Source organism: Schistocerca americana, chromosome 4, assembly GCF_021461395.2.
Source record: "Schistocerca americana isolate TAMUIC-IGC-003095 chromosome 4, iqSchAmer2.1, whole genome shotgun sequence".
NCBI lineage: Eukaryota > Metazoa > Arthropoda > Insecta > Orthoptera > Acrididae > Schistocerca > Schistocerca americana.
Genome location: NC_060122.1, coordinates 120,624,432 through 120,644,264, shown reverse-complemented (window position 1 = coordinate 120,644,264; position 19,833 = coordinate 120,624,432). Strand labels below are relative to the sequence as shown.

Here is a 19,833-nt window from a genome sequence, read left to right as displayed (position 1 = left end):
AATTTCCACATACATGATAGTGACTATGTAATCCCTCAGTCTGTTGAAAATAATACTACTGAACACATCATAAGGCAATCAAGTTATGCAAATGGGCATGGGAGCAGTCTAATCCTCTTCAAAGATTGTGTAGAGGTTACAGATCAGGAAGGCACCTCATTGCATTCGGTATCTAGTAGAGTCCATGCCACTACCCACTGCCACACTTATCGGGGTAAAAAACTACACAGTACGTTCCTCTGCAGTAGCTCTTCAGTAGTATGGAAAATAAGGTATAGTAAGGAGTAGTACACAAAAAATACTTCTTTTCTTAATAGATATCAGACCCAACATACACCCTTCCTGAGAGTACAGTACCTCATACAACTAACTATTTATGCACAACATGAGCACTGTGTGGCATATTTGGAAATTAATACTAGATAGGCAAGCTGAGATTACCACATATGCTATGGCCTGTTCATTATACTGAAGCAGATGGTGCATTGGTTTTAGGCTAGACAATTTAGGAGTGCCCCTAATCACAGTACCTTTACACACTGGAGGGTGGTCAGTCAACAGCATCTTCTTTCAAAGCTGTGTGCAATCTCAAATGTCAATTGATAAGTATCTTCGATTTTTTTTTTCGTGAGTTCATACAAACCAATAAATGCAGTCAATCGTCATCAGAATAAAAAGCATTCCAGGATCATTCTCTGCATGATGCACAGACTGCAATAGCAGATACAATACTGATGTTGAGCTATAGTATCTGAATGGGCCAGTTGATTCACTACCATTGCTTTATAATGTTCCAATCTGACACTGTGAACCGCTCCACAAGCACCAGTCTGAATTTCATTTCACTGCCCTTGAAGTTACTCGTCAAACTGTAATGTAGATAGCGTATATGGACACAGGTAGCTAGTCTTTATGATATCCATGTTTGTTGCATATGCTGTGTTTTTTTTTAATTTGACACTTTGTTATACCTGATAGCCTATTTTTCCATTTGTGTATTAATCTCTGTTTACTGTTTCTGTTTCATTCAGTTTCTATATTCACTTTTCTTCATTTGACCATTACTATTTAAAACTGTAGTTCCATTTCTTTTCAGTCATTCTGTAATGTGCACGTATCTAGACAACAGTTAAACAGAAAAAAATGTGATGAGTTAGTTTTATTGATTTATAAGTAGCAGTAATGAAGTTGAACAATGATCTGTGAATGCAATGAGAAACAAAACGCAACTTCAGGTAAAAATATATATCTTAACATAACTTTCAATGGCCTGCATAAACATTTAATCATACTTAAGTAATAACAGTAAAACATGATAGAGTTAGTAGAATATATAGAACATTTTATAACTTTTATGATTCAAGATATGTACAATAATTCCATTGGTAATGGCACTTTGTAGTTCGGTGGTTGTCAAGGTTTGAGACGCATATATTTGCCCGCAGGAAACAGCCAATTACGCCTCAGGTGATGACTGATCCTTCATGAGACTTCTACGAGATCCTGAAACAAAAGCAGTTTGTTCAAAAATATACTCAATAATCGCACACAAACATTTATCAGGAACAAGGCAACATTACTGTGGAACAGGAAATATGTTACATGAAAGCTGAAATCATTTTTGTAGCAAATGCTTCCCTAATACTAAAAGTAATCCCCTTTCTCTCCCATTCTCACATCCACAAACACATACAAAATTTTACTCAAGTTCTACAGGTACTTTGCTTTGAAGTTTATTTTACACACTTAACAAAGCAGGAAACTTCCTGTTTCTACATCATCAGTCACACAGGACAAAACCAAATAGAAGTAATGTGGACAGTTGAGAAGAAAACATTCTCCACCCTTGGAAAAGCCTAATGAAATAGCTATGCGACAAGTCGTGTACAAATGTGTCTCAATGATGACATGGTTCTGTTTTGTTTTTCTTTGGTAAGAATTGATGTACTATTTTACACTCTGTAACTCTGTGGTAGAGCGCCATACCACAGTTTCAAAGATCTGGTCTTCGATCACATTTCAGCCATATGATATTGATCTGTCACTTATCATTTATTTTCGCCTCTGGCAATGTTTGTTGATGTGAAAAACGGCGAGCTGCATGGATATGGGAAAACCACTTTAAAATATAGGTCCTCAGTAAGAAGCTGGGTAAGCCAGTTCGTGCGTTGGAAGATGTCAGGGGCATACCACTTGCAAAGAACTGAACCTAGCAAAGCAATATGGCGTTCAAACCTACCTTTGGGTAGATGACAGTCACCCTTATTTCCCATAGGGGATAGCTAGCACTGATGGAGCGTAATCTTAACAATGGTCCTAATAATCATTCCAACGATGCATCACGTGTGTGTTCAAAATCCGGAACATTTAACACCATCATTCTTTACGCTACGCCACTTTGCAAAAACACTGGCGAAACAGCATTCAAAAATGCAACAATGTATCAACTATTTACCACTTTTATAAAAAGTATCGCCTGCAATACACTACTGTAACTGAGTGTAATGTGAGCGTATATTGACAGCTGAAAGTGTTTTGGAGAGAAAGAAAAAGAATTGTCACTTTATTTTCACAGCTGAATTGTTTTTTTTTAAAAAAACGTGAATTTCTGTTTTCACAGGTTTGACAGAACCCAGTATTTAGCAGAAGGAAATGCTGTCTACAAACCAGGCTTGTGCATCCAGCTAAAAGATATAGATGGTGTTTCGAGATGACACCGACTGCTACAGAGTGTTGAAGTAATAGGCACCGGTGCCATTATATTTATGTATATACAAGACAATTCCGTGATGATGTTACAGACTTTCAGGGATGATGAAACAGGAGAAAAGTATAAATTTCAGTTCAGGGACCGTGGTGTGGAAACGAACAAGTGGTAAATTATTAGTGAAAATCGTCCCGATACCTCTGCCAGTGGAAAACCTGTACCAGTGACGTAGTGGCTAAGATTCCTGGTTAGACAACTTTCAGGGATTTTAGTATGAACCACAGCTAGAAAAAAATTTCCAGTAAAAGTGGGCACGAAATGCATACCTGAGGAGCTAGGGAGAATGAGTACCACGTTTGAGGTTGTTCAGACCGGTAGCGCCGGGCGGAAAATTCCAAGGAAAACAGTTTTGTACACAGCTAGATGCGTTTTGCTCCGAAGAAAAGGCAAATGATTTCCTTTTAAGAAAAAATTCAGGGAGTTGGTAGATGCCTAAATTGTGTAGCGGGAACCGACTGAGGGCTAGATCAGATGAACGCTTGAGCATTACGAGAGATTTTCAAGTGTACAAAACAACAAGCGTTTTGCAGTTCTGTCAAATATAGACGTAACTGGAGATCATGGCTGTTCTGTGAAAAAAAAAAAAGCTGTTGATGGTGAGCCGGCAGCGGTGGCCGAGCGGTTCTAGGCGCTTCAGTCCGCAACCGCGCGACCGCTGCGGTGGCAGGTTCAAATCCTGCCTCGGGCATGGATGTGTGTGATGTCCTTAGGTTAGTTAGGTTTAAGTACTTCTCAGTTCTGGGGGACTGATGACCTCAGACGTTAAGTCCCATAGTGCTCAAAGCTATTTGAAACATTTGTTGATGGTGCTGATGTCAAATGCACTTACATCCTTTGCTTTCCATTGTTAAACACATTAGTTGGACTACAAAATAAGATACCAACGTGCACCATGTCTTTAATACTGAAAATCAACTTGTACGAGTGGAAAAATACAAACTACAAAATAATTGGCTAAATGGTTCAAATGGCTCTGAGCACTACGGGACTTAATATCTATGGTCATCAGTCCCCTAGAACTTAGTACTACATAAACCTAACGTAAGGACATCACACAACACCCAGTCATCACGAGGCAGAGAAAATCCCTGACCCCGCCGGGAATCGAACCCGGGAACCCGGGCGCGGGAAGCGAGAACGCTACCGCACGACCACGAGCTGCGGACACAAAATAATTACCGTTAGTTGAAGAACAATTGCAATAACATATTTCCAGACGGACATTTCACGCCAACTCACTACTAACCCAATATAACATCTGTTGTGACGGAAGATGAACCGTCTGATGATGAACTAAAAAAATATTCGACACCATAACGCTACATTTTTCATAAAAGTAACCACCAATCTGTGGCTGCTTACAGCTGTGCAACATCAACAACAAGTGTGCTGTATCTGCTCCGATCTTTAGTCTGATCCGAGCACAATCGCAAACTTACAGGATTAGAATGATTTTAACCAGGCAGCGACCGGTGAAAACAGCACTTTTAAAAATTGTACGCCGAGTTGCGGACTCCGTTTCTGGAGAGCTGCTCTGTGCAGACACCTCGAGTATTCTATGATGCGAACTATGTCGGCGAACTTTAACTTTCGTGGGTAGGCCTGTGACATTTTTAAAAGAGTGACATCGATCAGGGAATTTAAATAATTTTGATTGGATGTGTTCAAGTGTGGCACTCTGGCAAATTTTCGTATGGATTGCATGCCGTGCTATATAAACCACGTGTCAGTATTAATTTATATCGGACAATGATGAGCGTCAGTGTTTTCAGCCGAGCAAATATTCTATGATCTTGTATTATTTTTTATCCTTAACTCTTGCGATATTAGGATTTTGATCAATTTTATATTGGGTTGTTTCGAGTAAGAACCAGTGCATCTTCTACGAGAATATTTATAATATGAGGCCATAAAAAAGGAATACACCCACAACACAAAAATCTAAGAATATACATTACTGGTCATTAAAATTGTTACACCACGAAGATGACGTGCTATAGACGCGAAATTTAAACGACAGGAAGAAGATGCAGTGATATGCAAATTATTAGCTTTTCAGACCATTCACACAAGGTTGGCGCCGGTGGCGACACCTACAACGTGCTGACATGAGAAAAGTTTCCGTAAGGAGGAGAAATGCGTACCATCACGTTTCCGATTTTGATAAAGGACGGATTGTAGCATATAGCGATTGCGGTTTATCGTATCGCGACAATGCTGCTCGCGTTGGTAGAGATCCAATGACTGTTAGCAGAATACGGAATCGGTGGGTTCAGGAGAGTAATACGGAACGGCGTGCTGGATGCCAACGGCCTCGTATCACTAGCAGTCGAGATGACAGGCATCTTACCCGCATGGCTGTAACGGATCGTGCAGCCACGTCTCGATCAGTGAGTCAACAGATGGGGACGTTTGCACAACCATCCGCACGAACAGTTCGACGACGTCTGCAGCAGCATGGACTATCAGCTCTCAGACCATGGCTGTGGTTACCCTTGACGCTGCATCACAGACAGGAGCGCCTGCGATGGTGTTCTCAACGACGAACCTGGGAGCACGAATGGCAAAACGTCATTTTTTCGGATGAATCCAGGTTCTGTTTACAGCATCATTATGGTCGCATCCGTGTTTGGCGACATCGCGGTGAACGCGCATTGGAAGCGTGTATTCGTCATCCCCATACTGGCGTGTCACCCGGCGTGATGGTATGGGGTGCCATTGGTTACACGTCTCGGTCACCTCTTGTTCGCATTGACGGCACTTTGAACAGTGGACGTTACGTTTCAGATGTGTTACGACCCGTGGCTCTACCCTTCATTCGATCCCTGCGAAACCCTACATTTCAGCAGGATAATGCACGACCGCATGTTGCAGGTCCTGTACGGGCCTTTCTGAATACAGAAAATGTTCGACTGCTGCCCTGTCCAGCACATTCTCCAGATCTCTCAGCAATTGAATACGTCTGGTCAATGGTGGCCGAGCAACTGGCTTTCACAATACGCCAGTCACTAGTCTTGATGACTTGTGGTATCGTGTTGAATCTGCATGGGCATCTGTACCTGTACACGCCATGCAAGCTCTGTTTGACTCAATGCCCAGGCGTTTCGAGGCCGTTATTACGGCTCGACGTGGTTGTTCTGAGCACTGATTTCTCAGGATCTATGCACCCAAATTGCGTGAAAATGCTATCACATGTCAGTTCTAGTATAATATATTTGTCCAATGAATACCCGTCTATCATCTGCATTTCTTCTTGGTGTAGCAATTTTAATGGCCAGTAGGGTAAAGATATTAAAAGAGAGAAAGGCAACTTCACGTTAATTTTAGCTTGCATCCTTAAGACACAATCGCAACTAGAAGAGTACAATTCTATAATTCTCCGCCTTTGTTCTTATTTCAGCAATGGTAGTTTCGTGAGTACCGGAACCGCTGTTCAACTGCGACGGCCAAGTAAACCTTTTTCCCACGTCGTCGTCACAGTAGTAACTAACAAAGAATCCCTTCAGTGCGAGGTCAGAAGTTCAATCTTTAGTAGGACTTGTTTGAAAATTTGTTTTAACAGTAATGAAACGAAAAATATTAGCTGCTAATGTCCCATCATGTGCATCAGGAGAAGAACAGAGTGCTGGGATTGGAGGGGGACGGGGGGGGGGGGGGGGGGGCAGAGATCAATCTTCTATGGGATGTATGCACACTGAAGAGCCAAAGAAACTAGTACATCAGCCTAGTATAGTGTACCGCCCCCGCGAGCACGCAGAAGTGCCGACACACGACGTGCCAAGGGCTCGACTAATGTCTGAAGTAGTGCTGGAGGGAACTGACAGCATGAATTTTGCAAGGCACCCCGGATATGCTCAATAATGTTCATGACTGGAAAGTTTGGTAGCCAGCGGAAGTGTTTAAATTCAGAAGAGTATTCTTGGAGCCATTCTGTAGCAATTCTGGTTGTGTAGGGTGTTACATCATACTGCTGGAATTTCCCAGATCCGTTGGAACGGACAATGGACATGAACGGATGCAGGTGATGAGACAGGATGCTTAAGTACGTGTCACCCGTCAGTCGTATCTAGACGTGTCAGGGGTCCCATATCACTCCAACTGTACACGCCTCACACCATTACAGAGCCTCCACCAACTTGCAGACCCCTGCTGACATTCAGTGTTCATGGATTTATGAGGTTGCCTCCATAACCGTACACGTCCATCCGCTCGTTACAATTTGAAACGAGACTCGTCCGACCAGGCAACATGTTTGCACTCATCAACAGTCCAGTGTATGTGTTGACGGGCCAAGGTGAGGCGTAAAGGTTTGTGTCGTGCGGTCATCAACGGTACACGAGTGGACCTTCGGCTCCGATAGCCCGTATCGGTGATGTCTCTTTGAATGGTTCGCACGCTGGCACTTGCTGATGGCCCAGCACCGAAATCTACAGCAATTTGCGTGGAGTTGCACTTCTGTCAAACTGAATCACTTTCTTCAGTCGTCGTTAGTCCCGTTCTTGCAGGACCTTTTTCCGGTCGCAGCGGTGTCAGAGATTTGATGTTTCACCGGATTCCTGATATTCACGGTACACTCGTGAAATGGTCGTACGGGAAAAATCCCCAATTCCCCCAATTCATCGCCACCTCGGAGATGTTCTGCCGCATCGCTCGTGTGCCGACTGTAACACCACATTCAAACTCACTTAAAACTTGATAATCTGCTGTCGTAGCAACAGCAAACGATCTAACAACTGCGTCAGACACTTGTCTTATATAGGCGCTGCCGACCGCAGCGTCGTATTCTGCCTGTTGACGTATCTCTGTATTTTAATACGCTTGCCTATACCCGTTTCTTTGTTGCTTCAGTGTATTACACTTCACAAAATGGACATCGTCGACATTCAATAAATGTTCAAAGCAACCCATTAACTTGCACCACGAACACTAATGAAAATGGCGCGCTACAGTGACCATATAAGTTCGCACCATCAAGATCGAATGAGAACTGGGAGTTATAAACCGTGCAGGACGATCAGCTACTTCTCCACTCTTAAGGAATGGCTATAGAATCTCGATATTGTAGGGATCAGTGAAGTGAAATACAAAGTAGACCAGGATTTCTGGTCAAGCGAGTATATGGTAATATCAACCGCCTCACAACATGGTATAAGAGGCGCAGGGTTCGCAATGAATTGGCAGGTAGGACAGAAGTGTGTAATCTAACAGTCATGGGGGACTAAAATGCAGTTGTAGGGGAAGAAGTAGGAGAAAAGGTTATAGGTTAATATGGGCTTGGGACAAGGAATGAGAAAGGAGAAAGAGTAACTGCGTTCTGTAATAAATTTCACCTAGTAATAGCGAATATTCTGTTCCAGAATCACAAGACGGAAGGCCAGTAATACAGGAAGATTTCTGTTAGATTACGTCATGGTCAGACAGAGATTCTGAAATCAGATACTGGATTGCACAGCGTGCCCAGGAGCAGATATAGACTCCGATCACAATGCAGTAGTGATGACGAGCAGGCTGAAGTTTAATAGATTAGTCAGCAACAATCAATACGCAAAAAAGTCGGATAGGGAAGTACTAAGGAATAAAGAGATACGCCTGAAGTTCTCTAAGGCAGTAGATACGGCAATAAGGAATAGCTCAGTAGTCTAAACAGTAGAAGAGGAATACATCTCTAAAACGGTCAATCACAGAAATTGGAAAGAATAACATAGGAATAGAGAAGTTAACTGCGAAGAAACGATGGGTAACACAAGAAATACTTCAGTTGATCGATGAAAGAAGGAAGTACGAAAATGTTCTGGGAAATTCAAGAATACAAAAATACAAGTCGCTGAGGAATGAAATAAATAGGAAGTGCAGGGAAACTACGACTAAATGGCTGCATGAAAACTGTAAAGAAATCGAAAAAGAAATGATTGTCGGAATGACTGACTCAGCATATCGTAAAGTCAAAACAATCTTCGGTGACATTAAAAGCAAGGGTGGTAACGTTAAGAGTGCAAAGGGAAGTCTATAGTTAAATGCAGAGGAGAGAACGGACAGGTGGAAAGAGAACGCTGAAGGCCTCTAAGAGGAGGAAGATTTGTCCGATGCGATAGAAGAGGAAACAGGAGTCAATTTAGAAGATATAGGGGATCCGGTATTAGAATTAGAAATTAAAAGAGCTTTGGAGGACTTCAGATCAAGTAAGGCAGAAGGAATAGATAACATCCCAACAGAATTTCTAAAATCAATGGGGGAAGTGTGAACAAAACGACTAATCACGTTGGTATGTAGAATGTATGACTCCGGCGACATACCATCTGACTTTCAGAAAAATATCATCCACACAATTTCGGAAGACTACAAGAGCTGGCAAGTATGAGAATTAGCGCACAATCACCTTAAGAGCTCATGTATCCATGTTTCTGAAAAGAATAATATACAGAAAAATCCAAAAGAAAATTGAGGATGTGTTGGATATCGATCAGTTTGGCTTTAGGAAAGGTAAAGGCACCAGAGAGGCAATTCTGAAGTTGTGGCTAATAATGGAAGCAAGACTAAAGAATAAACAAGCCATGTATATAGAATTTGTCGACCTGGAAAAAGTGTTCGGCAATGTAAAAAGGTACAAGATGTCAGAAATTCTGAGAAAAATAGCCGTAAGCTACAGCGGCAGACGGGTAATATACAATATGTACAAGAGCCATGAGGGAATAATAAGAGTGGACGACCATGAACGAGGTGCTCGGATTAAAAAGGGTGTAAGAAAGGGATGTAGTCTTCCGCCCCTACTGTTCAACCTGTACATCGAAGAAGTAATGATGGAAACAAAATAAAGGTTCAGGAGAGGAATTAAAACTCAAGGTGAACGGATGTCAGTGAAACGATTCGTTGAGGATATTACTATCCTGAGTGAAAGCGAAGAAGAATTACAGGGAAGAAGAAAATAGTGAGAAGTAGCTGAAATCAGAACAGCGAGAAACTTGACATCAAGATTGATGGTCACGAAGTAGATGAAGTTGAGGAATTCTGCTGCCTAGTCAGCAAAATAACCAATGACTGACGGAGCAAGGAGGACATCAAAAGCAGGCTGGCACTGACAAAAAAGGCATCGCTGGCCAAGAGAATTCTACTAGTATCAGTCATAGGCCTTGATCTGAGGAAGATATTTCTGAAAATGTACGTTTGTACCACAACATTGTATGGTAGTGAAGCATGGACTATGGGAAAACCGTAACAGCACCGAATCGGTCTGAGATGTGGTGTTACAGACGAATGTTGAAAATTAAGTGGATTTATAAGATAAGGAATGAGGACGTTCTGCACAGAATCGGAGAGGAAAGGAATATGTGGAAAACACTGACATGGAGAAGGGACAGCTGTTAAAGACATCAAAGGACTGGCTTCCATGGTACTACGGGGCGCTGTAGAGGGCAACAACTGTAGAGAAAGACAGAGATTGGAATAAAATGGTTCAAATGGCTCTGTGCACTATGGGACTTAACAGCTGAGTCCATCAGTCCTCTAGAACTTAGAACTACTTAAACCTAACTAACCTAAGGACATCACACACATCGACGCGAGGCAGGATTCGAACCTGCGACTGTAGCGGTCGCTCGCCTAGAACAGCTCGGCCACTCCGGCCGGCAGATTGAAATACATCCAGTAAATAATTGAGGACTTAAGTTGTAAGTGCTAGTCTGAGATGAAGAGGTTGGCGAGGGGACAGGAATTCGTGGCGAGCCGTATGAAACCAGTCAGAAGACCGATGACTCAAAGAAAAAAATATCACACTGGTGTAAGGAAGCGATGAGAACGGATACGATGTGATGGAATGCAAACAAATGCGTAACAGTGTGGCGTGCAACTTGTTGTGAAACTGGCTGTCCTAAGGGGTGGCTGCAGGTAGTGCTATAATAAAACTTACAGGCACGGAAAAAACGAACACCCAGGGGCTGAATTTGTCCAGTTGTTTCAAATTGTATGAACTGCAATGTCACATACTTTTCAGGAGAGTTTTCGCTAAAGGAGTATGATTTTTACATGCAGACCAGGAACCAAGCAAAAACTATTGGCCAAAAGAAGCGCCCATTACATAGTTGTACTTCTCTTAAGCCTATTTTTCCACTTTTCCTTGCTGCGACGAGAATATTCCGCACTGTCCTTGCAAAGATACCGCATGCGAGAAAGAATCGCAGGGGGCAGAGCACCTTCTAACATCCTACAAATTGTACTGGGGATGATGTTCCACGTACGTAAATACGTATAGTATCCGCTCCTTGGAAAGCTATTATCCTTTAGTACGTTTCATTGGAGACGGGATTTGTGGCTACCTGTCCGACAAGGATGACGAAACACATGAGTCGACACCTGTTTCAGTATCACTTTCACTCGTTAAGCATCTATCCTCGCCATTGTACTCGTCGTGCACAGTGTCCGTACAGTCGAGCGCATACGACACCACACATTCCACTAACTCATCTTGTAGAAACACTAATTTTCATCTGCCACTTCTTTCTCACTCTGTGAAATTTCTTGGGTTCCCTTCTGATGAAATGTCTTCTTCGCCAAATGTTACTGTGAGTATAATGGAATGTTTGCCTGTTTTTATCGTTGCCACTGCTCTACTTTGGATCAACACCACTAGCACTGTAGGCCTGCTGTGAGTTACTCGTGGACTAAGCAGTTCAACTACGCTCCGTAGCCTCTAGCTGTGCTTACCATTGGATAACACCAGCCCCGCCCTCTTTTAGCATCAGCAGTCAATATTGTGGTTGCATGGTAGACAATACGTGGGGCGTTGTAAACCGTAAAGATCATTGGCCTTTTGCGACCTCGCGCTCATGGGGTTCCTAATGAGGAGATACCTTGTGCATAGTATCAACTAAGTAGGTACTCGCTGGCTGAATTTTAATACGTCCTACCTTAATATGGCCATCTGGGCTGAATGTAGTCGGAGGTATACGAATTATCTCCACCATTATTATTATTATTATTATTATTATTATTATTATTATTATTATTATTGATTTAATTTATTACATCTTTATCCCCAGCCATGGAGAGCGATTGAACTTAATTTTCCTGAAGTGCTTGATTTCTTCTTCTCAGTTTCACGTATCCAGTAGTTACTAATCTCCATTGACAGCGCAAGCCAGAGAATCCTTTTGGCCGCTGCATTGGCGTCCATTAAAATTTTAGTCGTCTTTCCTTGAAAAGTTTCTGAGGTTTTCTCCAGTGTTTTATAAACTCGTTAGTCTTCCGCCACGTCCAGATTCCCTCAACACAAATAGGACCAAAAACTTTCCTTACAAGGGAACCTCCCCATCGCACCCCCCTCAGATTTAGTTATAAGTTGGCACAGTGGATAGGGCTTGAAAAACTGAACACAGATCAGTCGAGAAAACAGGAAGAAGTTGTGTGGAACTATGGAAAAATAAGCAAACTATACAAACTGAGTAGTCCGTCAGCAAGATAGGCAACATCAAGGAAATTGTAACTTGAGCAGTGTCGTGTTCCCGTGGTTAGCGAGAGCAGATGCGGAACAAGAGGTCGTTGGTTCAAGTCTTTCCTCGAGCGAAAAATTTATTTTCTTTATTTTCGCAAAGTTGTGATCTGTCCGTTCGTTCACTGACGTCTCTGTTCACTGTAACAAGTTTAGTGCCTGTGTTTTGCGACCGCACCGCAAAACCGTGCGATTAGTAGACGAAGGGACGTGCCTCTCCAATGGGAACCGAAAACAGTTGATCGCAAGGCCATAGTCAACCGATTCCTCCAGAGGAAAACACGTCTGATATATTCTATACGACACTGGTGACGGCATGTGCGTCACATGACAGGAATATGTTGTCGACCCACCTAACTTGTACACTTGGCGAATGGGTAAAAATATTCTTCTACCTTGCCCTGGTTAGGTTTCCTTGTGGATGTGATAATCACTCCCAAAAAGGTGATGAAAACATAAGAGTTTGTGACATAAATTGAAAATAAAAAATTAAATTTTTCAATCGAGGGAAGGCTTGAATCAAGGACCTTTCGCTCCGCAGTTGCTCACGCTAACCACGGGACCATGGCACTGCTAAGTTCATACTCTCCTTGACTACTCAGTTTGTATATTTTGCTTATTTTTTCATAGTTCCACACAACTTCTTCCTGTTTTCTCGATTGATCTGTGTTCAGTTTTTTAAGGCCTATCCACTGTGCCAACTTATAACTAAATCTGAGGGGGGTGCGATGGGGAGGTTCCCTTGTTAGTATTTTCCTTTCTTCTATTTCTGTATCTTTAATTAATGACCTACCTCTAATGATTACTGTCTCTTAGGTATATAACGCTTCAGGTTTGCTTACTGTGACATTATTATTTATTTTTAGTGGTTATGATATGTAAATGAGTTATCATGATCGATTTCCAGAGCCGCAGATCGTTCGTACTGAACCGTAAATTTCTTCAATGAGTATTGTGCTACACCATTCGCAGATTCAGTAAATTAACACAAAATGGTATTATTCGTAAGTCATATTTAATCTGCAAACAGCGTACCTAGTGTAGATCGCACGGAATCTACTGAAGCGTCTTCCACAATCTCTCACTGACAATGTGCGTAACAGTGAGTGTTGGCCGATTTTGACTGTTCCAAGGAAAACTTACATTCAGTTTCCCTAATGAATACTTACTCACATGTAACAAGGCCAAACCCGCGAGGCGGATTAATGACATAAGGTTTGTATACTAGCCAGTTTGAGTGTGGTACTTCGGCGGTTTTCCCCGCCCGTTCAGACAAATGCCAGGCTAGTTCCCACACTCCGTCTCAGCGAGTACGATACACAAAACAGTTAAAATAGGTAGAACACGGAAGAAAGATTACGCGAAGCACGCGATTTCCCTCAAATGAGTCACTTCGATGTGGCTGACCGCGGTGGTCTAGTGGTTCTGGCGCTGCAGTCCGGAACCGCGGGACTGCTACGGTCGCAGGTTCGAATCCTGCCTCGGGCATGGGTGTGTGTGATGTCCTTAGGTTAGTTATGTTTAAGTAGTTCTAAGTTCTAGGGGACTTATGACCTAAGATGTTGAGTCCCATAGTGCTCAGAGCCATTTGAGCCATTTGAACTTCGATGTGCCAAATACGGTAAAAAGCAGACCTCGTACTAGACGGGATAAACGTGGGGAAAAATAAAAATGCGAGTATTCGTTAACACCTGTCCTGTTGAAACCGCCCTTCCCAACAGCCGGCCGACGTGGCCGAGCGGTTCTAGGCGCTTCAGTCTGGAACCGCGCGACCGCTATGGTCGCAGGTTCGAATCCTGCCTCGGGCATGGATGTGTGTGATGTCCTTAGGTTAGTTAGGTTTAAGTAGTTCTTTAGGTTTAAGTAGTTCTAAGTTCTAGGGGACTGATGACCTCAGATGTTAAGTCCCATAGTGCTCAGAGCCATTTTTTTCTCTTCACAAGAAATTCTCTGTGGCAAAATCGATTACACCATCTACGTCGGCAAACGTGATGTGCAACTGTCCACAGAACCACAACACCACTTTGTATTGCACTGTATGTTGACCGGGGGCCTAGAACGAAGGAGAGGCTCCGTCCCCGCCGCAGCCGCAGTGGTCCACAACCCCACGACGACCCCAGGACACGTCACCCCTCCGCCCCCCACATCGAACCTCTTATCCGGGGTTATTGTGCGGTTCGGCCCCCGGTGGACACCTCCTCCCCCCCCCCCCGCCCCCCCACCCACGGGAACGTCTCACAGCAGATGAGTGTAACCCCTACGTTTGCGTGGTAAAATAATGGTGGTGTACGTGTACGTGGAGAACTTGTTTGCGCAGCAATCGCTGACTTAGAAGTCCGCCGGGCGGATTCGTGCCGAGTACCAGGCGCTCCTTCCCAATCCGGAGTTCGACCCGATAGCTCAATGGTCAGCGTGGCGGACTACTGTCCTAAGGGGCCCGGGTTCGACTCCCGGCTGGGTGTTGTGTTGTCTTCATCATCATTTCATCCCCATCCGGCGCTCAGGTCGCTCAATGTGGCGTCGAATGTAATAAGACCTGCACCAAGGCGGCCGGACCTGCCCCGTAAGGAGCCTCCTGGCCAACGACGCCAAACTCTCATTTTTCATTTCCCAATCCGGAAAGCCGTGCGTTAGACCACATGGCAAACCCGGCGGACCACACCACCACTTACACTTGGTGCATATTAACAAGGGTGATCGCGCATTATTTAAGCCGCTGGATTAGTGTTTAGGAGGTTAGAGGATCTCAAATCATGTACGCTTTTATTTTTCACGGTATGGTTTCCAGTCAGTAGACTGACGACCAAAAAAAAAAAAATTTCAATGAACAGTTCGAGGCTAACCCTGGTGTAATTCCTTGGACTATATCACAGCTGATATTATTCCCCATTATTTCTGTCCGGCTGAGAAAATGCTCCATCTCGAGGAGTGATGGGTCATCAAAACGCCAAGCTTCGTCCATTCCTTCCTTGACAGCAAGCTTCTATCAACCTGTGAGACTTCTGTTCTCCAATAACAAAAATGTACAAGTTTCTCCACTCAGTGGCGTAACCTATAAAGCACTCACATGATGAACTGCTTTCCTCGAAAAGGACGGTAAATAATGCAGGTACCACCTCGACATGACAAAGGACACTGTTCACATTGCTCGTGAAAAATTTATTGTGGCTTTTAGAGTGCGACCTAAAAATAGGTCCTTACTCTCTGATTAAAATCTGCCAACTCCGTGGTACTCATGAGCAGTATACTAAAGACACGATCTCGTAGATGTTGTGTACAGCAGAAATTACGACGATGCTCTCAACTACTAAACATGTTGAGTTAGTATAAGTCGGCTGTTCACGTTCTTACTGTTCAATGCATTTATGGCTAAATTTTTCCGCGAAGCAGCGCAGTTGCTCCGCCCATCATTGCTTCCGACGACAACGAGCGCAAGAACATTCCATGTGCACTGCCACTGAGTCGGTCGATAATGATGGAACTTCTAATGATGTACGGATATAGTTCATGGTAAAAAAAATTTGGCACTATCCGTTACACCAAATAGTTCCTCAGTAATTTAAGTGGCACGGTTTTTTGCGTTGACTAACTATTTGTTAATTGTTCGCGAAAAGTGGACGTATGAAATAGCCGAACTACAAAAGGTGCGTTTGGTGAATGCGTCGATAACCAAATAGGCTCGTGTATTAAAAACACATTCATCCCCAACGGCAGGATGTCTCTGATTTCTTCGTCATGCTCGTTTCATTAGATGTATGTGGTAGGAAGTAGTACGTTGCCCGACTATTCGTGCGAAGCAAGCCCTCGTAACTTCACTGTAACGCACAACGCCTCTGTCGAAACCACATGGTCCTCTTTCGGATTGTTGTGCTGAATATCTGCTGTTTTTACACCTCTTTCAGTGACCGTTCCACTTCAGCTCGCTCCAGACACATACTGCTAAGTATGTTGTTGCTACACCTACTAGTTCCAGTGATCAGAGGCCAGTGATGTAACTGAACAACGTGAGTCCTTCTGCCCGTTTATTCTCAGTACGCAACATTGATTTATAGCCAAAGTGAGCGGGAAATGAATAAATGGAGTATCAAATTGACCATCGTGATTCGAAACAAATATTTACTTGGTAGGAATCAATCAGGGTAATTAAAAAATACTTAGTGAACTGAGGAAAAATTTATACAAGAATTACAAAGCCAAGAGAAGAATGGGAAATCGGGAAATGAGATATCAAACTGACCAGCCTGAGGTTTAGTATTAAAAAAATTACTTAATTGGTTAAGTCGCGTAATTAAGAAAAACTTAATTAGTGATTTGAGGGAAAAGTGCACCATTTCACGAACTAGCTATGTGAATAAAGTGTCAAAATTATCGATCACTGCATAAACAAACTTCTCTGCTTTCTCTTAATCTGCATACTTTTAATAACAAAAAGTATTCCAATCGATATTTAAATATATTTTGTCAGATTTCTTTGACCAAAACTTGAAAATAAAGAAATTGCATAAAATAACGGTCAAATGTTTCGTGAAATTACTTGTCTAAATATAAGAAATAAAATAGATTACAGAAACATTTGACGCGCCTTCGAATGTTGCTCGAAATCATGAACCGCAAATGAGGTACCGATGGAGAACTTAGGAGAGTTCAGATTCCAGAATGTTTCTTAAACTTCAGTGTTTAACTCAGAATTTTAAAGACTACTAGAGGATATTTGTGTAGGTGCCGATTTCTTTACTCTGCAGTCACTATTAATCAAGACACAAAGGAATGCAAGACATTAGCTGCCCGTGGAAATTGGATCGAAATAATGGCAAAATTTGAAAATATGTTCCCGACCGGGATTCGAACCTGGCTGTCCTGCTTACTAGGCAGATGTTGTGACCGCTGCTCCATACAGACACAGTGGTCATTGAAACTGCACGGACTACCCTAACTCACGTACCGACGGATCCGAATTCTCAACTTATCCACACGCTACTGATGTAGCCCAATATTCTCATTATTCGTGGCATTTCGCCGATCCCTGAAAGAGTTCAAGCTTTGTATCTATGTGCACTGAAGAGGCCAATGGCCGTTTCCGCCTTAATTACACGGGAATCAGCGAAATGCACGAATAACGAAGATAATGTGCACGGGGCACTATACCCAGAGTGTGTGAATAAGTTGACAACTTGGGTCTGACGAGAGGCATGCTAGGGTAGTCCGCGCAATCCCGAAGACCACACTGTGTCCGGATGGCGCAGTGGTGAGTGCATCTGCCTAGAAAGAAGGAGACCCGGTTTCGAATCCTGGTCCGGCAGAATTTTCAACTTTCTTCATTGATTTGAGTCAATGATCACTAGCAGCTAATGTCTTTAATTCCCCTGTACCTAGAAGATATTTATCTGTTGCAACTGCACTCAGCGAACTCGCGTCACAAGTGTATGAACATCTATTTTTTTATTTTTTTTTCTATTAACACGTCAAGTTCCGTAGGGTCCAATTGAGGAGAAAATCTCCAAGGTCATGGAACGAGTCAGTACATGAAATTACAACATAAAAGTAATAAAAGATAAAAATAAACTTTCATGAACCTGAAAAATGTCAGTCCATAAGTTTAACTAAACGCTATCAGCAACACAACAAGAATCAGCTTAATTTTTCAAGGAACTCCTCTACAGACTCATGAGGAAACTCTTCAGTTTCGATTTGAAAGCGCGTGGATTACTGCTAACATTTTTTGAATTCGAGTGGCAGCTTATTGAAAATGGATGCAGCAGTATACTGCACACCTTTTTGCACAAGAGTTAAGGAAGTCCGATCCAAATGTAGGTTTGATTTCTGCCGAGTATTAACAGAGTGGTTGGTTGGTTGGTTTTTGGGGGAGGAGACCAGACAGCGAGGACATCGGTCTCATCGGATTAGGGGCGGATGGGGAAGGAAATCGGCCGTGCCCTTTGAAAGGAACCATCCCGGCATTTGCCTGGAGCGATTTAGGGAAATCACGGAAAACCTAAATCAGGATGGCCGGACGCGGGATTGAACCGTCGTCCTCCCGAATGCGAGTCCGTAACAGAGTGAAAGCTGCTTATTATAGGGAATAAGGTAATATTGGTAACAAGAAACGACAATAAGGGATATACATATTGAGAGGCCAATGTCAAAATACTCAGACTCGCGAACAGAGGTCGACAAGAGGTTCGTGAACTTACACACTTATTGCCCGAACCGCCTGTTTCTGAGCCTAAACTATCCTTTTAGAATTGCAAGAGTTAACCTAAAATATAATACCATACGACAAAAGCGAATAAAAAGAAACAAACTAATTTTCGTGCCCACAAAAATATACCACCATACGACAAAAGCGAATAAAAAGAAACAAACTAATTTTCGTGTCCAATGATCACTCACTTCTGATACCGTATACTGGCAGTATTAAGTCTTTGAACAAGATCCTGAACGTGGGCTTTCCACGACAGCTTACTATCTATCTGAACACCTAGAAATTTGAACTGTTCAGCTCGACAAATCAATGCCCGTTCTGTGAAATTAAAATGTCAGGTTTTGTTGAATTGTGTGCTAGAAACTGTAAAAACTGAGTCTTACTGTGATTTAGCGTTAGTTTATTTTCTACATACCATGAACTTATGTCATGTACTGCACTATTTGAAACCGAGCCAACGTTGCACACAACATCCTTTACTACCAAGCTAGTGTCATCACCAAACAGAAATATTTTAGAGTTACCCGTAATACCAGAGGGCATATCATTTATATAGGAACAGGAGTGGCCCCAACACTGATCCCTGGGGCACCCCCCACTCACCGACTGAGACACCCAAGCAAAACTCACGAACCGCGCACACAGAGTTTCTTCCGCCAGTATCTTTATCTCCTACCTTCCGAAGTTCAGAGAATTTCTCCTATGTAACTTGCAGGACTAACACTCCTGGAGAAAGGATATAATGAACAAATTGTTTAGCGACAGCCTAGACCTATGGGGTTGTGTCCAGAACTACGTTTCACATCGCGCCAATTGGAAGTCAGGAGAGACATATTGTGACACGTGTGAGGCCGTGGGTCAGCATCCTGGAGTTTCCTTCGGAGCGTTTCGAAACGAAGGCATCGCGGACACTTTGTAGTAGCTTTAAAACTGCCCTGTAATTTGCAGGTTGCGTTTGTGCTACAATGGACGCTATAAGAATACATGGAAGTCACGGGTTGTTAGTGTCTATTTTCTTCAATTACGCGTATTGATTTATATATCATTATCAGATAAATCAGGGTTTGGGTGAACACTTCATACATATGCGTTGAGTCATCTGTCTTATCCATAAGACAATAACTACGTATGGAGTCATCTCTCTTATCCGTAAGGTAATACCTATTGTGTTGTCTTATGCGTAAGATATACGACTCTATACATATGTACGACGTGTTCACCCAAACCTTGATTTACCTTGTTATATCGTAACCACACAACCTGTTACTTCCTCATATTTTTATAGTCCATTCTAGCACTTCAAATTATGTAAAAATAGACACATAATTCTTACGTGACTTCACGGTACACTTACACTACTGGCCATGAAAATTGCTACACCAA

At 42.8% G+C, this 19,833-nt stretch overlaps 1 protein-coding gene across 1 annotated transcript in view; it reads right to left on the bottom strand.

Annotated features, from left to right (window-relative positions):
* Positions 1–1,260: 1,260 nt before the first annotated feature.
* LOC124613294 (heterogeneous nuclear ribonucleoprotein C-like) overlaps positions 1,261–19,833 on the bottom strand; it is an 820,630-nt gene continuing 802,057 nt past the window's right edge. Inside the window, exon 12 of the mRNA XM_047141989.1 lies at positions 1,261–1,503. Within this exon, the coding sequence (XP_046997945.1) occupies positions 1,483–1,503 (21 nt within the window). The 3' untranslated portion in view covers positions 1,261–1,482. The remainder of the gene's footprint in view (positions 1,504–19,833) is intronic.